This window comes from Nansenia antarctica (assembly GCF_963989245.1).
Source record: "Nansenia antarctica genome assembly, chromosome: 13".
Classification (NCBI taxonomy): Eukaryota; Metazoa; Chordata; class Actinopteri; order Argentiniformes; family Microstomatidae; genus Nansenia; species Nansenia antarctica.
The window spans coordinates 9,964,434-9,990,411 of record NC_137683.1 but is presented as its reverse complement, the minus strand read 5'-3'; the positions used below and the strand labels follow the sequence as shown (position 1 = coordinate 9,990,411).

General features: G+C 46.6%; 1 protein-coding gene across 1 annotated transcript in view; it reads left to right on the top strand.

The window, feature by feature from the left end:
* Positions 1 to 25,978, top strand: part of plppr5b (phospholipid phosphatase related 5b) — a gene marked incomplete at both ends in the record, with an annotated part of 47,242 nt that overhangs the window by 2,448 nt on the left and 18,816 nt on the right. The window contains one exon of the mRNA XM_080543913.1: positions 18,231 to 18,363. Within this exon, the coding sequence (XP_080400039.1) occupies positions 18,231 to 18,363 (133 nt within the window). The remainder of the gene's footprint in view (positions 1 to 18,230; positions 18,364 to 25,978) is intronic.

The window sequence follows — 25,978 nt, the reverse complement described above, 5'->3', positions numbered from 1 at the left end:
AGAGGCACATTTCAACAAAAGTGACATCGATGACGACGACGACCGGTACAACCATGCTGTGGCAATGTTGGGCAGCTCCACCGCAGCTCGAGTGGTAGGTTTTTTGTCTGCTCCCCCGACGACGAACAAATATGAGCGCCTCAAGGCCCTGCTTCTAGAGACATTTGAACTGTCCACTGCGGAGAGGGTGCGTCGCCTATTTGCCATGTCGGACTTGGGTGACGAGAGGCCTTCTGCGCGCATGGAGAGGATGCTAAACCTGCTCGGTACAGAAGACCCCATGATCCTCTTCACAGAGCTGTTCATGCGCACATTGCCAGCTCAAGTTAGGATGGCGCTGGCCAACACCGCCATCATGGAGCCCCGCGCCCTGGCCAGGGAGGCGGACCGGTTCGTCTTGGCCATGCCTCAACGGTCCCCCGACCTGCTCGCTCCCGCGGCCGCCCCGCCACCCGACCGTCGCAGGAGAGCGAAGGATGACGCCAGACCTTCTGGCCAGCAGGGTAACGCTGCGGGCCATTGTTTCTACCACGCCACTTTTGGCGCCAAGGCCAAACGGTGCCGCTCACCCTGCACCTTCGGACCGACGGGAAACGGCGGGGCCGGCACTCAGTAGTAGCCCTGAGCGCTGGCGTCACCAACAGGCTGCTCTTCATACAAGACACCGCCTCTGGTCGCAGTTTCCTTTGTGACACAGGTGCCCAGTGGAGCATCATTCCGGCAGAGAGATCGGATGTGGCGAAGGAGGAGCGTGGTCCGCAGTTGGCAGGCGCGGACGGCACACCTATCTGCTCTTATGGCACTAGGGCGGTGGACGTGTGCTTCGGAGGGCAATGCTTTTCGTGGGATTTTGTCATAGCGGCTGTCACATTTCCCCTCCTTGGTGCGGATTTTCTGTGCGCCCACAACCTGTTGGTGGACGTGGGGAACAGGCGCCTGGTCAACTCACAGACTTTCGCTTCCTTCGCCTGTACGCAGGGGGAGGCGGTCTACAGCGGGTGGTCCAATACGCTCGCCGAAAGTGACCAGTACCTTCGGCTGCTCGCCGAATTCCCCGACCTTACCAAGCCCACCTTCTCCGCGCCCACGGTGAAACACGGAGTGGAGCACCACATCGAGACCGAGGGGCCTCCCCTCCACGCCAGGGCCAGGCGCCTCAACCCGGAGAAGCTGGCCATCGCCAGGGCGGAGTTTGCGCATATGGAGCAGGTGGGCATCGTTCGGCGCTCGAGCAGCCCCTGGGCGTCTCCCCTGCACATCGTCCCTAAGTCAGACGGCGGGTGGCGCCCATGTGGGGACTACCGCCGCCTCAACGACGCGTCCAAGCCTGACCGCTACCCGGTCCCACATGTCCAGGACTTTTCAGCGAACCTGGCAGGCAAACGCTTCTTCTCCAAAGTGGACCTGGTACGGGGGTACCATCAGGTGCCGGTGCACCCCGAGGACGTCCCTAAGACGGCCGTAATCACGCCATTTGGACTCTTCGAGTTTCTGCGGATGCCGTTCGGCCTGAAGAACGCGGCGCAGACCTTCCAACGCCTCATGCACTCGGTGCTCCGGGACCTACCATTCCTCTTCGTCTACTTGGATGACATCCTCGTCGCAAGCACCACGGAGGAGGAGCACCTGTCCCACCTCCGGGCCCTTTTCACACGGCTCAGCCAACATGGGCTGATTGTCAATCCGGCGAAGTGTGAGTTCGGACGGAACGCCATCGACTTTCTCGGGCACCGGGTCTCCGCAGAGGGGGTGACCCCCCTCCCCTCGAAGGTGGAAGCTGTCGCTGCTTTCCCGCGCCCCAGCACAATCAGCGAGCTCAAGGGGTTCATCGGGATGGTAACCTTCTACTATCGCTTCCTCCACCACATCGCTCACATCCTGCGGCCTCTGTACGATGCCCAGAAGGGCAAGACTCTGAAGCAGCCGGTGGACTGGACGGCGGAGCGTGTCAAAGCCTTTCAGGACACCAAGGCGGCCCTGGCCCGCGCTGCCATGTTGGCCCACCCCTCGCCCTCGGCACCCACTGCTCTCACCACGGACGCCTCTGACTTTGCTGTGGGAGCGGTGTACGAACAGTGGGTTGGGGACGCCTGGCAGCCTCTTGCATTCTTCAGCCGCCAGCTGTCTCCCAGAGAGCAAAGGTACAGCACATTCGACAGGGAGCTCCTCGGGCTGTGGCTTGCTGTCAGACACTTCCGTTTTTTACTGGAGGGCCGCGAGTTTACGGCCTACGTGGACCACAAGCCACTCACGCACGCCATGTCCAAGGTGGCGGAGCCGTGGTCCGACCGCCAACAGCGCCAGCTCGCCTACATATCCGAGTTCACCACAGACATCCAGCACGTTGCTGGGAAGTCCAACCAGGTCGCGGATTGTCTCTCCAGGGCGGTGGTTGGTGCGGTCCAACTGGGTTTGGACTACGCGCGCATGGCTGCAGACCAGGCCGCCGACCCCGCCGTCCAGGCTCTCAAGTTGTCGGACACAGGACTGCGCCTAGAAGAGGTGGTTTTCGGTGACGCAGGGGCCACGCTCCTGTGCGACGTCTCCATGGGTCAGCCACGACCGGTGGTCCCCGCCAACTGGAGGCGCCCCGCCTTCGAGGCGATACACGGCTTGTCTCACCCTGGTAGGAAACCGTCCTCACGGCTGGTGTCAGAGAAATTCGTCTGGCATGGGCTCAAGAGGGATGTGAGGGCCTGGGTAGACACGTGCATCGCCTGCCAGCGCGCCAAGGTGCATCGACACGTCAAGGCCCCCCTGGAGCAGTTCTCTGTGCCTGAGCGGAGGTTCGATCATGTAAACGTGGACCTGGTAGGGCCGCTGCCCCCCTCGCACGGATACACCTATCTCTTTACCATGGTGGACAGGACGACTCGCTGGCCGGAGGCAGTTCCGCTCTCCTCAACGACAGCCCCCGACCTGGCCCGGGCGTTCATCGCGGTGTGGGTCTCCCGCTACGGCACCCCTGCTGATCTCTCCTCTGACCGTGGCTCACAGTTTACTTCAGAGCTGTGGGCAGCGGTGGCGGAGAATCTGGGGGTCAAGCTCCACCGCACAACCGCCTATCACCCGCAGGCGAACGGGCTCTGTGAGCGTTTCCATCGATCCATGAAGGCCGCCCTTCGAGCCAGCCTCACGGACAGCGACTGGCTTGACAAGCTGCCGTGGGTCATGCTGGGGCTCAGGACAGCGCCTAAGGAGGACCTCCAGTCGTCGTCCGCTGAGCTGGTGTTTGGACAGCCGCTGCGGGTCCCCGGTGACTTCATTCCCAAGTCAACGGAGCCCTGGTCCGCCGCCGCTCAGCGCGCCTCCCTGCTGGACAGCGCCAGGACCTTCGTCCCGGTCCCGACTACGCAGCATGGTGTCCCTACTTCGAGGGTGCCCCCGGAGCTGCACTCAGCGAGGTTCGTTTTCATTCGTCATGATGGCCACAGGACTCCACTACGTCCTCCTTATGACGGGCCTTTCCGTGTCATCGAGGCCGGAGCCAAGAACTTCATGGTTGACATGGGTGGTAGGCCTGAGTGTGTGTCCGTTGATCGCCTCAAACCGGCCCACTTGGACCTTGAACTGCCCCTGGACTTGGCCCTGCCACCGCGCAGAGGCCGGCCTCCAGTCCTACCTCCCCTGCCGCGCCCTGGCCATTCCCCCCTCCGACCCCGACAACCCCCCGCAGCTCGCGAGCCCCCGGTCGTCACTGCCCCCCGTCCTTCCCTGCAGGAGGACGTGATGGGCGATGTCACACCTCCTCCCGCACCTCCTGACTTTACCTACGATCGTAGGGGCCGGGCCATACGCCCTCCTCGCCGTGAGGATTTCCAATATTGAGGTGAACACTGGGGGGGCTGGTGTAGTGACTACATTATGGGTTCATGTTCTCCTCTTACTGTTGGTTGTGTAGTGGGAGGGAACCAGTTCTGGCACTAGGGGCAGAGGGGAGGATTATTAACGTTGCAACTTCCTGTTTAGACACAACAGTTTTGGTGATCGATTTTCTGGTCCTGTACTGAGAGTACAAGTTGTTATTTTGATTAAACAGTTATCATTACGTTGCCTACGTCTTTCCTTTTTCCTCCGGCACTACAGCACTGTAATTTACCACTTCCTGTTTGCATTTTCAACAAAAAAAACTATAGAAGTTAATAGACTCTAAATCAACATGTTTGTCATTTCATGCCCAAATCATCCCAAATTCTCTGAAAAGACTAAATGACTTAAATGATTTTTAGATTATTTAGCCATTCGGTTGTTAAGTCGTGATGTATCGACCAGACGATAATACTGTTTCCGGGTCCAACATTGGCTGAGGCGCTCTCTTCGAAATGCTGCGGCATTCATTGTGCTGTGTCCCTTGTTGTATGAATAGATCATAGTCAAAAAAAACGATTGAACTGTCATTCTACTGCTTTAGTACACTCAGGGACGCAGGAAGGGGGGTGCTGAGGGTGCTGCAGCACCCCCTAGCGGCAGGCAGAAGGAGCTCCTCCTGCCTGAATTAAAAAAATTAAAAAAATATTCAAACAATAATTTAAAACAATATAATAACTATTGTTGCTTTTGGGAATAAAAATAAATGTGTTTTTTGTAATAAATGTAAAAATGTGTTTGTTAGTTTTAATGTTAGTGATCACTTGGTCATATCTTGCTAGGGAATCTCTGAGTTCTTTAGCAAAAATGCTAAATCAGCCAGAACAATTGAAGTGGAGTTGGAAGAAGATGCTGAGCTTAACAACACTCCCATTAATGCTCTACTGTCGGACGTTGTTGAGAAAGAGCAACAGACGGCCAGAAACGTATTAGAACTGATATTCAGATCCATCCGATTCTTCGGCAGCGAAGGGCTTCCGTTAAGAGGCAATAACAATCGACATGGAGTGCTGTCTGTAATAATGGTCAACATCATGTTTGTGGACATTGTGGGACACTGTGAGCTGAGTGGAAATTACTGTAAATTCCAACACATTGTTGGTAAAATATTTAACGTTACGTCTTTGTAGTGTGTGGGTGCGTGCGTGCTTAACTATTATTGCCCGTGCATTGGGGCCCGTCGTTATGCCACTGTGTGCATGTGAGCGAACGAGCAATCAGCGAGAGGTAGGGAGGGAGGGAGGGAGAGAAATCGTTATAATTTTTTCCCTGGCAATTTTTTTCCCTGTAGCGTATATAGACAGCACCTCAGCACCCCCAGTCAAAATACCTTCCCGCGTGCCTGAGTACACTGGTACTATTTTTATACTGGGGAATATTTTATTTGGACCCGGAAATTGCTAAACATCACGTGTGACGTCAGACTTAACAACCGAATTGACATTTCAAACATACTAATTTAGGGTCTTGTTTTTTCCGAGTACTCGGCACACCCATAGAGTGAAGCTCTTACTACACAATTTGCTGATGCTAAACTCCTCTTTATTTAATCATGTTCTAGAATATTCCATTTGTTAAACTCTATTGCTTTTTCCTAAGTATTTGTTTTATATGTAAGTGTTAGACAACCCTGACAGAACATTGTGTTTTGCAGTAATGGCCCTGGGTGCCTCACATTTACCCACATTTTCCAATAAAACATTTTCTTCAGCAAATGAAGGTGTCTGCATGATGGATGATAATCGAAACAGCATACAGTCAGTTCAATCCCAGTCAGGGAGAACACCTCTAACCACCATGTAGCCATTCACTCACTCTCTGTAAAGCAGTATTGGCTCCTGAAATCTGCCGCTCAGAGATGTCTTATCTGTTTTAAAGTAGAAGTAAAAGCAGTGTGTACTGATTAGCAGTCAGCAGGTGTCCTGTGGCTTAATAGACATGGTGAGCTGTTGATAAGCTGTAAAGGAGATGTATAACATGGAGATTACGTACAGTAGGCTACAGTAGGCTATGGCAGACCTTAGGTTCTGAATCGAGCTTGGCAGCTGCTGTAGGCTACTTAATGGTTTTGAAATGTATCATACACATTAAAGTACATACACATTAAAGTATCTGATGTGGATCATCTACTGGCATTTTAAGGCTCTGTCACAGTATTAGAGTCGTTAGTTTGATTAGAAGAAAACCCCAATGGCAACACACATAATGGTTGATTTTAAACAAAGGAAAACACCAACAAACACACACACGCACACTCTCGTTATACAGTTCAGCACCAATAAATCGTAGACTAAAGGCTGTGATTTAGCAGCTTGATCTCTGACCAGACTAACTGTACGTCCCCGCACAGAAACAGTTTGATTCGGAGCTTTTGCTACCCAAATTCTCTCACCATTGACATGAAAGTGGTGGCAGTCCTTAGGCATTGTAGCAGGGCACGATAGAGTTGTGAAGACATAAAAAAAAAAAAAAAAAACGCTTCTCGACACTTAGAAAAAGCCCAATGAATAATGCAAGGTGGAGATGCAGTGTGTGCATTCCTGATGTCTGATTGCCAAACATATATTTTAATTCCTGCAAAAAGAATGATATGTAGAGTGCTTGCGGAGGTGAAAAAGTGCTTATTCAAATGATTACAACTCTCAAGGAACATTATGTCATTTATTTATCATTTCCCGACCTGGGGTGATGGGGCCTTTTCAGCCGCAGCCCCGTCCCTCTGGAACGCCCTCCCCAACCACATCAGACAGGCCAACACCCTCCCAACATTTAAACAGGCCCTCAAAACCCACCTCTTCAAGCTCGCCTTCACCAGTTAACCCTCTCCCCCCCTCCCCTTCCCATGTGTCCTCAGCACTACCTTAATTAGGCCCCTATACTTTCTTTCTCTATTTCTTTCTCGCTTCTTTTTATCATTACTACTCGATCTTTTCAGTTTGTAAAGCGTCTTTGAGTGTCTAGAAAAGCGCTATATAAGTCTAATGTATTATTATTATTATTATTATTATTATTATTATTTCAATAAGAACACTGATCTAGTCATTGACATGTATGTAGGCCAGTGGAATATTCTTCCATTTTGGTCACAGCCAGGTTAAGTACCCCAGGCAGGTGAAATGCGCAACATCTTTACATAGTCCCACTGTCAATGATACGTTTTACCCATAGGCGACTTACAATACCCTCTGCTGAAAATGCATCATTTCTTTAATCCAATCAGTGATATGTTTAGTGTAACCACAGCCCATAGGTATGGGAGTCAGTGGTTACACCTCCCCCCTGATCATTTATATATGACTATATATTCTATGCATATCGCCCTCCCTTTTTTGAACATCCAAGAGATTAGCTATGCAGTGCACGCAATGGTTGAACGCTTTCTGAAATATTGTTGTGTGGTCTGCTGAAAAGGCCATGAGGGAGACATTGCAAGGAGCAAATAGAGACAACTAGCACCCATGCAAGCTAACTTTCAAAAGAGTAGAATTCAGTCAAGGATCTCCACACCCTTTAATATGAAACCATTTAATATGAAAACCAACCTTGTAGACAACATGCATGACTTCTTCAGACCTCCTCAGTTCAGCCGGTGTCTCAGTGTCAGATGTATTAAAACAGACTGAGCCGATTTGTCAGAGAGCAGGTCTTACCTCAGGTCCAGATGAAGACATATTGGGGAGGTGTTAATCTTTGTCAGACCATCGGAGAAATGGATGGCTAAACAAACACCACTTTACTGTCACCATGGACCTGACTGGATGAGTCTGGGGAAACTGGGACAAATGGCCTGTAGCTGTCACATTGAATCGCTAAAGGTTTAGCAACAGCGGTTAGCCTCCAGCAAGCCCTCGGTGTTCGCCGTGATGGGGTCATCTGGAGGCGTGGCTGTCCTGTTAGGCTGTGGTTATCACGCTGCATGGTGATGCTAAGTGATAAGTGGGCCAAGAGAGACATTGGAGTGTGAGTGTGTGTGTGTGTGTGTGTGTGTGTGTGTGTGAGTGCGTGTGTGTGTGAGTGCGTGTGTGTGTGTGTGTGTGTGTGTATGTGTGTGTGTGTGTGTGAGTGTGTGTGTGAGTGTGTGTGTGTGTGTGTGTGTGTGTGTGTGTGTGTGCGTGCGTGTGTGTGTGTGTGTGTGTGTGTGTGCGTGTGTGTGTGTGTGAGTGCGTGCGTGCGTGAACATTTGTTATTGTGCACATTTACTGACCAATAATGATCAAGGGCCAGGCGGAATACCTACTCTAGGAAAATAGATTTCGATCTATCTAAGATTTATGTCACATCTGAGGATGCTAGCTGAGCAAAAAGCCATACAAGAGCCCAGTAATGTCAGTCTAATGGTGGCGGCAGGTAGCCTAGAGGCAATCGAAAGGTCTCTGGTTCGATTCCCCACCCCAGGAGGGAGCCGGATGTGAGCTGGTGACTGGAGGGGTTGCAGACATCATATCTAAGGTATCCTACCAGTGCCGTTGTGCCTTTGAGCAAGGCACTTAACCCCTAACTGCTCCAGGGGCTGACCCTGTGCCCAGAGCCCAGAGAGCCCTCTGTTCTCCGTAGGAGTGTGCTGTAGGAGTGTGTAGTAGGAGTGTGCAGTAGGAGTGTGCTGTAGGAGTGTGCTGTTGGAGTGTGCTGTAGGAGTGTGCTGTAGGAGTGTGTAGGAGTGTGTAGGAGTGTGTAGGAGTGTGCTGTAGGAGTGTGCTGTAGGAGTGTGTAGGAGTGTGCTGTAGGAGTGTGCTGTAGGAGTGTGTAGTAGTGTGTTGTAGGAGTGTGCTGTAGGAGTGTGCTGTAGGAGTGTGCTGTAGGAGTGTGCTGTAGGAGTGTGTTGTAGGAGTGTGCTGTTGGAGTGTGCTGTAGGAGTGTGCTGTAGGAGTGTGTAGGAGTGTGTTGTAGGAGTGTGTTGTAGGAGTGTGCTGTAGGAGTGTGTAGTAGGAGTGTGTTGTAGGAGTGTGCTGTTGGAGTGTGCTGTAGGAGTGTGCTGTAGGAGTGTGCTGTAGGAGTGTGTAGGAGTGTGTTGTAGGAGTGTGCTGTTGGAGTGTGCTGTAGGAGTGTGTAGGAGTGTGTTGTAGGAGTGTGCTGTTGGAGTGTGCTGTAGGAGTGTGCTGTAGGAGTGTGCTGTAGGAGTGTGCTGTGCTACTGTGCCGTGTTTGTGCTGTCTCAGGGGCTAAAAGATAATTTCCCCTCAGGGATCAATAAAAGTAATTTGGCAAGCTTCTTCTTTCTCTTTTTGTTCCATTTAGAGGAGAGGCAGTGTCTGAGAGTTCAGCTGCAACAACCACTTTAACAGGAATGCTGTTTTGAGAGGAATCGTAGCCACCTTGTTACTGGACTTGACTGCAGCTGACAGACTGGTTGGTTATGGTTAATAAACCATGGTCCGGTGAATGGCCTTTCATAAAAACCTATTATAGCCAGAGTATTAGCAGTAGAGTAGAGGCTACTGGACAGTATAATGCCTGGCCGGTTGCCTGTTTGCCTGCCAAATACATAATGCATCTCTTATCTGTCATAATATACAGTAAATCCAATGTCATTATCTTAAATCCTCTTGGATACCACATACTAAATCCTCTGTATGCACATAGCCATACTGAATGAGATATAATCCATCCGTTTGTCTTTATTTTGTGCTGGCACAGTTGTAATGCAGCTTTACTACTCTCAAATGTAAATGTAATCTCCTTATTTACCCCGTGTTGACATGACCTGAGGGAACGTTTAACAGCCCACCAAGGAATAACATGCAGTAGTAGTAGTAGTAGTAGTAGTAGTAGTAGTAGTAGTAGTAGTAGTAGTAGTAGTAGTAGTAGTAGTAGTAGTAGTAGTAGTAGTAGTGTAGTAGTAGTAGTAGTAGTGTAGTAGTAGTAGTAGTAGTAGTAGTAGTAGTAGTAGTAGTAGTAGTAGTATAGTAGTAGTAGTAGTAGTAGTAGTAGTGGTAGTAGTAGTAGTAGTAGTAGTATAGTAGTAGTAGTAGCAGTATAGTAGTAGTAGTAGTAGTAGTAGTAGTAGTAGTAGCAGCAGTATAGTAGTAGTAGTAGTAGTAGTAGTAGTAGTAGTAGTAGTAGTAGTAGTAGTAGTAGTAGCAGCAGTATAGTAGTAGTAGTAGTAGTAGTAGTAGTAGTAGTGGTGGTGGAAGTGGTAGTAGTAGTAGTAGTAGTAGCAGCAGTATAGTAGTAGTAGTAGTAGTAGTAGTAGTAGTAGTGGTGGTGGAAGTGGTAGTAGTAGTAGTAGTAGTAGTAGTAGTAGTAGTAGTAGTAGTAGTAGTAGTAGTAGTATAGTAGTAGTAGTATAGTAGTGGGGAATTTGATTTGCTGCGGATCAAAATCAAAACACAGTCTGAAAAGACTCACAGGACAGGACAGGGTTCTTTAGGATGTTCTCTGCTTTTTTAGAGCCTTTTTTCCTCATATAGTGGCTTTCAGACTGTCTGTGTGCCAATGATCTCAGACTGTCTGTGTGCCAATGATCTTGCCACATTCTGCAAATCTTCCCTAGTTAGTTTTGGTTGGACATACTGACAATTCCACACCAGCAGACACAATAAGTTAAAACACTTTAGATGAAGGACTTCTGACTTGTTGATAATTGTCTTGTCAATGTTAAAAAGACATTTAGTTTCCATAAAAGCAGAGGTGCTGCTTTCCCTTCTTGTAGATCTCTGGTCCCTGCGTCTGTACCCCAATAGAGGTTTCTGCCCATCACAAGGCTCAGGTACTTGCTGACTGCGTCAATGGGTTTGCCTTTTACGTCAGTGGCAGGTGGAGGAATTGTACCTCTCCTGAAATCGATAAGCATTTATTACTCTTTTGTTTTGTTAAGATGTAGGGATGCTTGGTTACACCATTCTATAAAATAATCTACCAACAGGCCTGTGGTGTAGTTCAATGTTCTTTAAAAATGAACGAGTTGTCGGTCTTGTATGCTTGCTCCTGTAATCATTTGTGTACAGAATGTAGAGCAGTGGGGATGAAACACAACCTCATGGTTATCCTGTCGAGGTGAGGCGTACCGCAGACAGATGTTTGCTCACCCTGACTTGTGGACACCCCTTCAGGGGTCATATCGGGTCAGGCTGACAAAGCTACAAAGATGCGCTGGTTTCCACATGTGTTTTTAAAGTGGAGAGTAGGCTATGAATGTTAATTCTTGTGGTGTTGACAGGCATTTTGTTACCGTTCAACAGTATTATCCCACGGTCCAAGATACGCTGTAGAGTAAGTCATACACCTAAATAACATCATTATTTCTGAGTCAATGAAATGCTGGTCTTCCTCATTAAGTGTTCTAAGGGAAATCGTTTGAAGCCGCCAGAAAACATGGAAAAGAGAAACACGCTGGAGATGTTGCTGAGGTGGCTAAACCGTCCTCAGCATCTTCATTTGCGTAACCCAGATTCCCCATTTGTGGGCCTCAGCACGGCCCCGGGCGGTAGTAGAGAGAGGAGGAGGAAGGGGAGGAGGATGGGGAGGAGGAGGAAGATGAGGAGGAAAAGGTTTTCATCACATACTGAGCCTGGCATTTTCCCTTCTTCCTCTCTCTCTCTCTCTCTCTCTCTCTCTCTCTCTCTCTCTCTCTCTCTCTCTCTCTCTCTCTCTCTCTCTCTCTCTCTCTCTCTCTCTCTCTCTCTCTAAATCACTATGGCAGCACTTGTGTGCTGGGGGAATAGTGTACAACCCCGACCCTGCCCCCCCCGGGAGCAGCCCCCTGCTTTACTCGCTGACAGAACGTGGCGTGTCTGTGTGGTCAGCCAAGGGAGAACAGCAGCATGAGCAGCCTTACTGGACCTCTGTGCCAGATAGGTAGCAGGAGTAAAGCCCCTGTGGAGCCTACAAGGCTGACATTGAACTCGGGTGCTTAACATGAATGGGAAATGTTCAGCTGTGTGGAAACACTTAGAGATGTCTCTTTAAAGAAAGATTGGGCACATACAGTGGGGTGCAGAAATGTGGGCACCCCTAGTCAAAATGCCTTTTACAATTAATATCTAAGTGGAAAAAAAGCAAACCTAACATCTAAATGGTACAAAGTTAAACATGACACATTTCATCATATTTCAAAGCAAGATTCATTTTTATTTTTTAAATAAAACAAGGAAAAAGGACTTGTGCAACAGTTTGGGAACCCTGTCAGCTAGTACTTTGTAACTCCTTCTCGGGCAACTATAACAGCTTGCAAACACTTCCTGTTAACCAGCTAACCAGCTTTCAATTCTTGTTTTTGTAATTTTTCCCCATTCTTCCTGACAGAACTCCTCTAGCTCAGAAATGTGGCCTTCTTTGGCCTTCTTGCATGCACGGCTTGCTTGAGATCTCTCCACAGATTTTCAATAATATTCAAGTCTGGGGACTGTGATGGCTATTCCAAAACCTTCATCTGTCTTTCCTGGAGGTACTTCATGGTTGATTTTGAGGTATGCTTCGGGTCATTGTCTTGCTGGAATACCAAACCTCTCTTCAACTTACATTTCTGGACTGACCTTCTAACATTAGCCTCTAGATTGTCTTGATAGTTGGTGGAATCCATTCTTCCTTCCACCCGCACAATATTGCCTGTGCTCCCAGCTGCTACACAACCCCAAAGCATAATGGATCCACCTCCATGCTTAACAGTTGGCAAGGTGTTCTTCTCTACAAATGCTTCACCCTTTTTTCTCCAAACATACCTTCTTGGGTTGTGGCCAAAAAGTAAAATTTGGGTTTTGTCAGTCCAAAGCACATTGTTCCAATAGGCTTCAGATTTCTCAAGGTTTTCTTTTGCATACTTTAGACGCTAAATGTTGTGTTGAGGTCGTAGGAAAGGCTTCTTTCTGGCAACTCTGCCATGTAGGTTTTTGTTGTTAAGGTACGCTGTATTGTTGTCCTGTGAACAACTAAACGGGCGGTCTCTGCTACTCTCTTTTGCAGTGATGTGTGGGTTCTTTTAAGCATTTTTCAGCAGATCTCGGGCCATCCTATCTGAAAATGTTCTTGGTCTTCCAGATCTTGCTTTGACTTCAACTGTTCCATTTATTTTGTATCATGTTTCTGACAGTGGGAATGGGTACTTTGAAACATTGCAAGAGTTTTTTGTAGCCTTCTCTTTGATGGTGAACTATCTTGATTCTGATATCCTTGGACAACTGTTTAGAGCAGTGGTTCTCAAACACCTCACACCAAGTACCACCTCAGAAAGTATGTGTCTCTCCAAGTACCACCAGTATGACTGATGTTAAAATACAACGTAGTGCAGGCCAGTTCACGCAGGAGGCACATTTATTTCCAATAAGAATAATATGTATTTTGTACTTTTATCAGCAACAGCCAATGCAGCATGTACAAACTGGAGTACAATTGGCTTTTAAAACTGTTCCACACAAACTCTCTGCCAAACATGCAAGGGGTAGCACCTCCAACATACTCACAAGTGCTAAGAATAAGTCACAGAGCATAAGCACAACTGCATTTTACACACACACACACACACACACACACACACACACACACACACACACACACACACACACACACAGTCTCACATAGCAAGTGCTGAACAATAATACAGTAACAACTATACACAACAATAATTCATTCTCAAGCAGCAAATGAGAATTCAATAACTGTATTTCATAAATACACCTCTCTCTCTCTCTCTCTCTCTCTCTCTCTCTCACACACACACGCACACACACACACACACACACACACACACACACACACACACACACACACACACACACACACACACACAGTGCACGTGCTGAACAGTAAGAATATAACAATGTTATTTCATTCTCCAACAGCATGTGAGAATTCAAGAACTAAAGAACTGCATTTCAAACACACCCACACACACACACACACACAGTCATAGCAATTACTCACAGCGCAGGGTATTCACTGTATTGCTGGATCCAAAAGTCCAACGAGTGTTTTTTGAAAGCAGACTTCAGTTCATTTTCGGACAGAAAACTCTCCAACGGGGAAGCTGTGACATCACCTGCCTTGACTTGGATTTCAAACAACTCCAACTTTTTCAACATTGCTTTGATCTTGTCCTGAACTAGTTCTGCAACTGGACTGTTGCCTAGTAACCTGAACACAAACATCTGCAGGCTAGCTACTTTGTATTAACGGTCATTTCAGAGTGATACATATAGTTAAAAGTCCCAGTGCTGTTATACTGTATATCAGCACTCATGGAATGCCTCTTGTCCAATCAAATTACTTGGTCGGAACTAACTGTTGTATAATCTTCTTTATATCGTTCAAATCTCCCCAAACGGGCCATGTTTGTATTGCTTCGGCAGACTACTTTGTCTCCGCTGAGGTAACTACGGTTACCTACGAGTTAGTTATAACTTACACCACCTTAGGGGTGTATCAATATTTAGTAGTTACGCTCTAGTTAAGCTCTACGTGATAACTAGTGTGCTTAGTGCAACCCATTCAAGTTTAATAGTGACTAAGGCCCGATCCCAATTCACCCCTACGGCTCAGTTTTGTGCGTTCACGTTTAGGGTAGGGCTGTCCCAATTCATGTTTCATCGAGGGCTAGGGGGAAGGGGGAGGGCTTTCCACGGCTCCGTTTGGAGATTTTCGGGGACCGTGTTCGATTCGGAGCCATAACCTTCGCTCCCAGGGTGCATTGCGAATCATCTACAAAAAGATATACTGATTTCGCTCTAGGCAATGCGGAAGACATTCACTAATGTAATTACTTTTTCTTTGTTAATAAAGATTAGAAAAATGATGATAACCATCTTATTATCTTAATTTAATGTAATTAAATTGTAGGTCAGCACAAGTGTTCTTAATCAGATTGATTGGGAGGCGCATTGATACTGGATATGCGGTCTGAACTGAAGGTTGTTGGGATATTTACCACTGTTGCTAGCCAATCAGAATCCAGTATCCAAACATGCTGTTGTAGAAAAATTGATCTAGGCCGTTCTTTTTTAGTAAAGGCTTAATAATTGCAGTTTTCAGGGCTTCAAGGGAGGATTCCTGATAAAAGGGAAGTGTTGATTATTTGTATTAGTTCGCCTGCCATGTAGCTAAATATGTTTTTTAAAAAGCTTGTTGGCAGGACAACAAGGGCACAGGTGGACGGTTTAAGACGTGACATGATTTTATCTATTGGTTGCTATGCCCGCCCAATTTGGGGGTGTTAATGGAGACATGTTTTTTTTATGCCTGACACAGAAGAGCTAATGCTTTGTCTAATGGTTTCTATTTTATTGTTAAAAAAAAGGATGCAAGCTCATTGCATTTACTAGTCGAGTAAAATGGGTGTTGGGGGATTTGTTAGTCTGTCAACAGTTTTGAAAAGGATGCAGGCGTTATAGATATTGTTGTTTATGATCTTAGAGAAAAATTATTGTCTGGCACTTCTTATTTCTAAGTTATAGTTTTGAAGATTCTCTTTATAGATAATCATAGTGGACTTGAAGGTTTGTTTTTCTCCATCTGCGCTCTGCTTTATGACATTCTCTTTTGGGTCTTTACGGATGGGGCAGTTCTCCAGGGAGCTTTTTGTTTACCAGAGACTGAGGTTAAAATAGAAGTTTTGGGGGGGCTAGGGAAAAGGCCTGTGTGAACAGTGCATTGGTGTTTTTATTGATATATCATTTGGAAATAGTTTTAGGCATAGTTTGAATAACCGCGAAGATAGATACGTCAAAGAATATGCAACAATGGTCAGATAGGATCAGTTACAACAACATTTGAAATATCTAGGCCTTTGGTGATGATATGGTCCAGAGTGTGACCTCGATTATGAGTAGGGAGGTTCATATGTTGTGGAAGTTCAAAAACATCTAACAGAACAGAGGCTTTCTTTGGCTTTGTTGTCCTCTGAGTTATCTACATGAATATTGAAATCACCAGCAATGATCCGACCATTATATTCAGTATGATGGAGAGAAAGTTCATTGAAGAAGATATAGTAGAGTATTGGGGTGGTCTATATACAATTATAAAACATACTTTTAGTGGAACAATTAAAAACAACTGAAAGATATTCAAATTATAGAAATTCTCAGAAGGGTGCCTGTTTGCAGTTAAAACTGTCTCTGAAAAAAGAGGTGATTCCACCTACTTTCTTAGGGGATCTGACAACATCTAGGATTAAAAAATTCGGTGGGGCTGACTCAATAAGAATTGGTGCCTTGTTATCTTTGTTTAGCCAGGTCTTGGTTACAAACAAGAAATTTAGTTCATAGGAGCTAATCAAGTCGTTGATTAAGAGAGACTTATTAGCTAAAGATCTAGCATTAAAAGAGGCTAACTTAAGTGGCTTTGTTTTTGGTCTCTGTGTAGGCTGTGTGTGGCATAGTATAGAGGTTAGATTTGAAGGGTGTATGAAGGGATGTTCTGACCTGGGATTAGCCGTTCTGTTACTGATTTGAACAAGGATAGCAAGAATTGAGAGTCCCAGCTTTATATCAGGAAGGTCAAAGGTATCAACTCTGGAAGCAGGGACTGTCAGAGTGTCAACTGGTTATGGGTGTCAGGGGGGGGTGTTGTTGATTTTGGCCCGATTTCCCCCCTTCCGACCAAGAACAGCATACGCCCGATTATCGGATGCCTCTAAAAATTATCCTACAAGATTATCCTGTGGTTTGAGGTGTGTTAAGAGTCCATTTCTCCCAACAATCTGCTCGGAAAATGGTCGTGGCCGACGATCGTAAATATTTAACGTGTTCAATATTTACGACCAAAAGTCCTCTTGTGTGTGGACAACTCCCGAGTCCGATTGTGACGTGTAATAGAATGTATAGCCAATCAAGAAGCGAGCTGACTGACGCGTCTTCTTCTTTTCGTTCTTCAGCACTTTATTTGCCCTGTCGCACATGGCTGCCTCGTACAGGTCAGTCAGGGTACTACTACCCTGATCACGCAATATTTCTGGCTTGGGGGACGAGACTCTAGACTGTCGTAGGACAGATCTTTATGTATGTGTTGTGTTGTATTAGGAATATCGGAGCACACACACACAATACGATCAAAACTGTTCAATACATTATTTTTTATCTTCATGTATGGGGTCTCTCTCAGAAAAAAAAATCTGTTAAGATCTAGAAAGTCTTCATGACTCCCTTCTGTTTGCCACTACCTTCAGGTTTGTGACATATATATATATATATATATATATATATATATATATATGTTACGGTACATGTGGGAACACAGTACATGTGGGAAAACTAGGGTTAGGGTTAGGTGCTAGGGTGCTACGGTTAAGGTTAGGGTTAGGGGTAGGGTTAGGGACAGGGATAGGATTAGGGTTAGGGTTAGACATGCCAGCATGTACCAACTCGACGTAGCACCTAACCCTAACCCTAGTTTTCCCACATGTACCGTATTCCCACATGTACCGTAACATATATATATATATACCAGAACAACTATACTGTTATACTGTACCAAACCAGTTTGTTAACCCTGGTCGGGTTTCATATTTAACTGTTTAAATTCCCTTTTATTCAAGTAGTGGTGGTCTTACTGTATCTGACTCTAGCTCTGCTCTCTGTGTCCTCACTGTCTGTCACCATTGGCAACTACAAATTGGTTTCTAATTATATCATTTCACACCTCTGTAAATGTTCTCAGGCATGTAGCGTGTTTCAACACTTCATCTGACTGGAAGCTTCAGAATAGATCGGCATGGTAACGTGAAGTTAAAACCGCTGCGCATTCTGACAGTATTACAGAGATGCGTATTACAGAACTGTAACCATTCCACGTACGTTATAACACACCAGCTCTACTAAAAGGGCGGTTTAAACTGCTTTTTGGTGTTTATTACTACTGACAGCACCCCTAGGCATGCACATTGCGCATGCTTGAAACTCAGTTTCACAGAGTGTACTGTGTCTAGCTCTGCCATTCTCCTCCAGGCTCACCTATTAACACCCCACATGCACGCACGCACGCACGCACACACACACACACACACACACACGCACGCACGCACGCACGCACGCACGCACGCACGCACGCACGCACGCACGCACGCACACACGCACGCACGCACGCACGCACGCACGCACGCACGCACGCACGCACGCACGCACGCACGCACACACACACACACACACACACACACACACACACACACACACACCTGTTTCTTGTCTCATCAATATTATGAACTGACTTAGGAAGAGCCCTCTATCCCATTATGTTGCCTCCTGTTCAGCTGATGCCTTCCAGATGGTAAAGTCTGTCGAGTCTTTCAATGACATTATGGGTCTACATGATGTTAGAGGAGATGGCTTTGTCAACTGTGCCACCTTGGATGAATGACTATGGCAGTGCAGTTAACTGAGAACGAGGATGCTAACTTTGTTTATCGTCTGTTTCTCTCCCCCTTTCCTATCTCTATTCCAGATCACCATTACAGAGACGGTCCTGTTTCTGGTGCAGTACACGTCGAAAGAGTTTGACAGTCGTGAAAAGACCATCATGACGGGAGACTGCTGTTACCTCAACCCTCTGGTTCGCCGGACCTTTCGCTTTCTGGGTACGTACATAGACGGAATATATTCGACCTAAACATTAGTAGAATTGCTACTGCACATTTCGTGAGCTCAGAATTATAAGGTTCTATCTCTGTTTAGGGTAGTTCAGAGATATTGAGCGTCAATGTTTTTACATTCCATTATGTTTTGTGAGATGGAACCTTTGTATTTTATTCATTACTAACTAAAAAAATGTCAACATTTTAAAAAGAACACCACACATGCATTAATAAACACCTAATGGATCAGATGATGGAAGATAGAAGAAAAACTGGAAGATACAAATGGAGATAGAACCTTATAATTCTAACGTCACGATTTGTATTGTCTATATATACAGTACAGTAGTCCCCTCTTCCATCCTCTCTGTCTTGTGTTCTAGAGACCTAGACCGTGGTGAAATGCATGTTGCCTCCTTATGTCCACTGCCAACCTGGTGTAGCAGCTCTCGTGGGCCCTGAGGGGAAGTGTTGTCTCTGAGGGAGTCAGACTGGATGCAGTCCCTCTTCACGCTAAAGTGCTTTGATTAGATAAGGCCAGAGAAGAGGCTTATTACCTTGATCCCTAAGGGAAGTCCTCGCATCCACTCAAACCATCATTTTACACATCCAATGTACAATTGAGACTCCTCGTTCATATTCCTGGGCTTTCAGCCACAACCGAAACCTTCCCTTCATCCTCTACTATATGCTATAATTTGGATATCATTTCATTCAATGATATGTGGCTTGGTGTAAAATGTCATATTACAATTCAAATTGAGATGGCTGGCACACTTCACACCAAATTGCTCTTATACTTCAGTAATAACACTGATTATTGGTGTAACAATACCAATACATACATTGCATAATGATTTAACAGTTGCTACTATATATATATATATATATATACATATAGTATATATACACTGTATGCACAACTATTAGACAACTTGTATTCCTCAGGATACAATGCTCTCAGTCAATCCAAAATAAATGTTATTGAACCTCAAATCGGAATGTTTAACAAAGGAAAAGTGAGTTTTGTCTTTCTCAGGGGAATATACCTATAAGTGTGCACAGTTATCAGCCAACTAGTGCCACATTATCAGCCACCCTAGAATTATTAGGCAACTCAATTACAAACAATTTTGTTTATTCAAAATGTTTAGAGTAAGTGTAGCAAAGAACTAACACAAAATGACAATTAAATAACATTGTTGGCCTTTCAAAAATATTCAGTGACCAATTAGCCACCCTTCTTTTCAGAACTCCCATGAGCGTTCAGTCTGTCAGTTTCTTGACCTGTTCACGGTCAACTTCCGCTGAAGCAACAACCACAGCCTCCCAAATGCTGTTCAAAGAGGTGTATTGTCTTCCCTCACTGTAAAACTGACGTTTGAGAAGGGCGGTGAGGTCAGATGAGGAAGGCGGCCAGGTTATTATTCAGTCACCTTTGAGGCCTTTGCTGGTTAGCCAAGCAGTGGAGTACTTGGATGCATGTGGTGGAGCATTTAAGTAGCTTTGGAGGCATCTGCTAAATGCCAAAAATGTAAATGTAAATTGTCCTGCATAAAGATCCTGGCCTTCTTTAATGCTGCAGACTCATCCCTGTACCACTGCTTGAAGAAAGTATCTTCCAGAAACTGGCAGTAGGTTTTTGGAGTTGATTTTCAGTCCATTTATAACCCGAAAAGGTCAGTCAAGGTCAAGACCAGTACCCCTCCTCCACCTTACTAGTGCCTGACTTGAAGTGGTGCCCTGTATCCATTAGCGGTCCAGCCACGGGCCCATCCATCTGGTCCACCAAGAGGCACTCATTTCATCTGTCCATAAAACCTTTGAAAAATATGTCTTCAGGTATTTCTTGTCCCTATCTTGATGCTTCAGCTTATTCAGGTGCTAGTGTTTCAGTCTTCTTTACCATGGCCATGTCTCTGAGCACTCAACAGTTGAGCTGTTTCAAGAGTGCTGCATCCGTCTTTTGACTTTGCAGTGTTTGTTAAATGGTTCTCATTCAAGTGATGATTGTTGGTATGATAGGCAAGGCAAGGCCAGTTTATTTGTAAAGCACATTTCATACAACAGGGGCAATTCAAAGTGCTTTACATAGCATAACAAATTTAATACAGAAAAATAAGGATAGTAAGAAAATAAAGGGAACAAATGGCAAGAATAGATACATAATAAATAGATAAACGTTTAACAACATAATAAGACAATGAATAAAAAGATATAGATAAAAGTGTTGCTACTGCAACTGTATTCAAGCGCTGCTCTTCCCGATATGCCGTGTGAGGTTGCAGGTACTGTGTCTGTGTTTAGCCGCTATCTTGCGCGATACGGCGTGTGAGATCTCAGTGTAAAATGACACGTTTGCAAACACATTTAGCCTAAAGTGTTCAGTGAGTGTATATTGTAGTCTATTCATGTTGTGCAACTGTGCTTTACAGAGCATGCGTGTTCAGTAGGCTAGCTGTAGTTCCCCAGGCCTCCCATGGAGTGTGGATGCCTGAGTTAATAAGAGCTGGGGATTTGTGTTGGAGGGATCTGAGGGCTTTAACCAATGGTCTTAGAGAAGGGGATCAGGTAGGGATACTACTTTCACCTAAGCCTCTCCTGAAGACCAGACAGCAGTGCCCAAGAGGGATTACTTCAACACAGTTCACAGCACTCGCCTGCGGAGCATGTTAGCACACCTGTAGCTTCCTTTGACAAATAGATTTGTTGATGAAGAGAGTGTGTACTTGCAATGTATCACTGAGACGTTACATCATGTTATTCTCCCTCATGTTCTGTAACCACCACTACCCCTTATAACTGTCGTGATGTGGAGGCTTTCTGCTTGAACGCTCTCGGATTCTGCCCCCATTCCGCTCTCTTCCTGTGGTGATGTTATAACCATCATTTCCAAGACGTGCGTGTTGGCGTGCGCGTGTTTGCGTGCGCCGTTTCTATGAAGTCAATGTTTTTGCCTCAGAGCAGATCAGTGCATCACGTGAAACCAGATGTCTCGCAACCCTGCGTCCATTCATGCTTTTTTGTGTGTAGTATCATTTAGCACAATGACTCACATCGCAATGTTCTTTGAGAAAAGATTACATTTAGAAAAATGCCTATGGGGTCATGACACACATACGCTCAAATCGACGATTTCTCCCCTGCTGCTGTTAAGTCTTTGCCTCACTCCGCTCTCTCGTGAACCTTGATTTGGAGAGTTAGCTAGCTAGCTAAAATGCACCTCTCCGTAGTTAGGTATGTGGGGGGGTGTTATGAAAAGAAGAGTGAGATGAAAGGCCCAAGAGAGACTATTCTGTTCTGTTTCCCAGGTTCTCCAGCTTCCAAGCAGAGTATTGATGTGCTTGTCTCTGATGTGCTTGTTAGGAAAGCCTTCAAGACACATGGTTACACAAAGGAAATCTTTGGTGGTGTTATTGTAGCTTCACAAATAAAATGTAGCAGTCTCAAGCAGTCACTCTTAATAGGCAGCATTTCTTTTTTTCTTTTTTCGGGTGTTCTTTATTTAAACGTTTCTTTTGATCTGGTGGCACCGTGGTTAAGTAAGCCAGATCCTGAGAACTATTTGGAGTGCTGGCTTCTGTCCAAGCTGCCTGCTACACCTGGTTCAGCTAATCAAGGGCCTGCCACAACCAATTAGTTTGGTTGCTGGACTAGACACCTGCCACTAGGTAGCCAATCAAGCACTACAAGAGTACAAGTACAATATGGACATTAAATCGCTACTACATAACTCCTGTATCTAGGTGGTAATAATGATGCTAATTTATTATTCTAATTCTAATCTAATTATTCAAATTTTAATCTAATGCGGATTTCCTTTTTTTTCTCCCCTTCATACAACATCTGTAACCCAATGCAGAGTTGTTGTTTTTTCAACAAAAACATCTTTAATTAAGGCTACATTTGAACAAAAGCAAAATTGTGATTAATCTGTGATTAATCAGAGCAAACGGTGCGATTAACTCTTTTTAATCGTTTGACAGCCCTGTAAAAAACAAGTGGATTACTATACCGTCCAGAGCTATGGGAGTGTGTGTGTGTGTGTGTGTGTGTGTGTGTGTGTGTGTCTGTGTGTGTGTGTGTGTGTGTGTGTGTGTGTGTGGTGTACATGTGTGTATGTGTTCTAGTTCAACGTTCTAGTTCTAGTTCCTAGACCATCCCTATAGCGTTAGCCTTAATCGCCGGCTCCAACCCTTCTGGGCCGATGTGAATAAATGTGGTGGCTGGGGAGACATTGAGGCATTGCACCTGCACCTTTGATCTGACGCCAGAGCTCTTCCATTGCTGCAGTGTGATGCAGTACACTACACCCCCAGTCAGCATCAAAGTTATCACGGCCACCCAGACTCCCACTGCACACAGCTTTTTAGAATTACAATGTGTCTGCCCTATTAAGAGATGTTCCACCAGCCAGGAAGGAAGGTGTGTTTGTCAAACCCCAAACGTAGCTATTTTCCACAGGCGTCACCCAGTGTGTTTGTTGCTAAGTAGGACAAAGTTAGACTAATAATCCTTGTGTCAAATGCTCATCTAGTGACACAATCCATTTGACAGTTGTAAGAATGGGTCTGTCAGCATCTTGTGTGTGTGTGTGTGTGTGTGTGTGTGTGTCTGTTTGTGTGTCTCCCGTTCACTTTAAGGGTGAATAGTAAAAGTAAAATGCAGTGCCTTGAAATGTGACATTTTATAAGAAAAATAATAATAAAAACAAAAAAAACAGCAGCACTCTACGATAATAACCCCTTGCTGCTATTCCCCCCCTTGCTGCTATATTTATTGATGGCTTCCAGCTAAATGGACTTCAAAGTCAAAGTTGCATTAAGAGGCAGAGACACAAACTCTTGACAGTGATTGCAAAGCACCTATTGTTGGCCCTGCAAATAATGCTTGTGGGCTGGCTGTGTGTGGCTGACTTGTTTGGAGATTTAGTGTGACAGAGAAAGGATTCTGTGGGGAAAGTAATCGTTTTTGATAAGGCCCCTAAATCAACACAATGGATACATGCCACCGCTGTCAGCTTAAGAGAAGTAGCCATGGGCAGCCGACAGGTTTATGTCTGGAATGGACAGTTGGTGGACAGGTTTTTGGAGAGTGTTTTTTAATGCATATTCTCCTTCCTGAGTGTGGAACATTACTCTATTGGTAATACTTTAGTATAGGAAAAAACGTATTAGGCCCTCATGTGTATCGTATTAGGCCTAAGTGTTTCCTAGCTAATTCAGCTGATATAAGTTATGATTATTTATGAGGTCCAGGGTTTTATGCAGCCTCACATATTGAAGTTATGTGCTTATGCTTATATTTGGTCGTGCATGGAGAGCAGCGAGGATTATTCAGCCCTACTTTCACAAATCATTTTGGTAACACACTTTTAGTATATACTGGAGTTTGTTTATAATGGAGTAATCAATTTACTATGAACACAGTTCTTCATATGAAAATTAAGCAATATCACACGAGAGGGAGTGTGTTATACTGAATATTAGCACGGCTGTGATTCGGTCAATCACAGCCGTGCTGATATTCAGTATAACAGCACGACCTCGAGTGTTCTTCGGCGTATGGGTAGTTGTTTTTCCTCTCCACTCCACCAGGCTCGGGGCCGAGGGGCTACCCTTTTACCACCCCGAGACCTGGTTGAGGGGCTCACCCGGGCTATATTTCTGGACACCCCTCCAGAAGCCACGTCATCGTCTCGTCATCTAATACCGACAGACCATGCATCCCGATGGGTGGGTGGTACACCGGGCAATCCAGGATAATATGGTCTGCGGTTTGGTCCTCTGCGCCACACTCGCACGACGCATTTGGGGCCAAGCCCCATCTGTGCATTGATGAGCGGAAACGCCCGACGCCGGTCCGGAGACGATTGAGCCTCACCCAGGATAGCCTTGGCAAGTCCATCCCGAGGGGCTCAGCGCCGGCGACTGGGATGTGGTCGCGGAGTTTGGAGGTGTTAGCCTCCCACTCCGCGCGCCACATATAATCCGCCCATCCAAATGGGTGTCTCGACTTGAGACGCCGGGAGGGCTCCGCTGTTATAGTGAGCCTATCATGGAGTAGATGGTTATTAAGCTCCACGGCCCGGCAGGCGAGACGTGCTGTGGCTCCCATGCGGCGGAGGCCTGCGGGCTGGATGCCTGCTAGGATGGGAAGGTTGTCCACGGGGGTAGGACGCAAGCATCCTGTCACAATGCGCAAGGCTTCGTTTATAGGCGAGTCGATGAGGCGGGTGTGGGCACTGCGACACCATACTGGGGCGCAGTATTCACTAGTTGAATAAACGAGGGCTAGGGCTGCCGTGCGCAAGGTCCTTGCGCCGGCGCCCCAGCCCGAGCCAACCAGTCGCCTCATCAACGCCACACGAGCTGTTAACTTCTTGCGCAGTGACTCGAGGTGTCGGCGAAACGTGAGCGTCCTGTCCAATGTCACGCCGAGATAGATTGGCTCAGCGGAACATGGCAGGGGAGTTCCATCTAGGTGTACTCTAAGCTCACGTTTAGCCTCCCTGTTGTTAAGGTGGAAGGCAGCCGACACCGTCTTTGCCTCGCTAAGCTTCAATCTCCATTTCCGGAAGTATGCCACTAGTGTCTGCATGTCCTGGCTCAGAATCCCCTCCACAGACTGCCAATTTCCAGCAGAGTACACCACTGCGAGGTCGTCTGCGTAGGCGTACTTCCGCGAGAGTGTGTTGGGCAGGTCATAGGTGTAGATATTATAGAGGAGGGGGGCCAGGACCGATCCCTGAGGGACGCCGTTCTTAAGGCGTCGAAGCCTGCTTAGCTGTCCGCGACCGGTGGTGAGGGTAAAGCTGCGGTTACGGATGAGCTCCATGATCATTCTGACCATGTGCCTGTCCGGCAGCAGGCGGAGCAGCTTGCAGGAGAGGCCGCGATGCCATACGGTATCGAAGGCAGCCGTCAGGTCTATAAAGACGGCCCCGGCCTTCTTTTTTGCCGAAAAGCAATCCTCGATGTCTTGAGTCATAAGGGTGACTTGATCTACGGTCGACCTCCCGCGTCGGAACCCGGCCTGCTCACGTGGGAGCAGCGGGTCGACAATTGGTTCGATGCGGGCGTAGATGAGACGCTCGAGGATCTTGAAGGGGATGCATAACAGAGAGATGGGACGGTAACTCTTAGGGTCCCCTTCAGGCTTATTCGGTTTAGGGATCGCAACAACTAGGGCTCTTCGCCAGATTTTGGGGATCTTGAGTTGGCGCAAACAGGAAGTGAGGAACGCTCTCAGCCAGGACTTCAAGGCGGGTGCGGCATGGAGAATAAGCTCCGGGCAGATGGAATCAGGCCCCGGAGCTTTCCCTGGCTTTAGATGCTGGAGGGCAGCAGCGAACTCCTCCGGGGTGAATTCACCGGAGATGTAGTCACTGCTAGGTGTTGGGGCCCTCCAGAGGTCTGACACTTCTTTTGCCACAAGTCGAGACGACTCGCGGTCTTTGCCCTCGTATGACCCACTTTTCACAAATTGTGATGCGATTTTATTTGCAGAGATGGGGCAGTGACGGGGGGAGTGTCTGGACCTACCAGTGAGATTGTTCATGATACTCCATGCCTTACGGCTGGAGTGCGAGAAGTCGATGGAGTCAATGGCCTCCTCC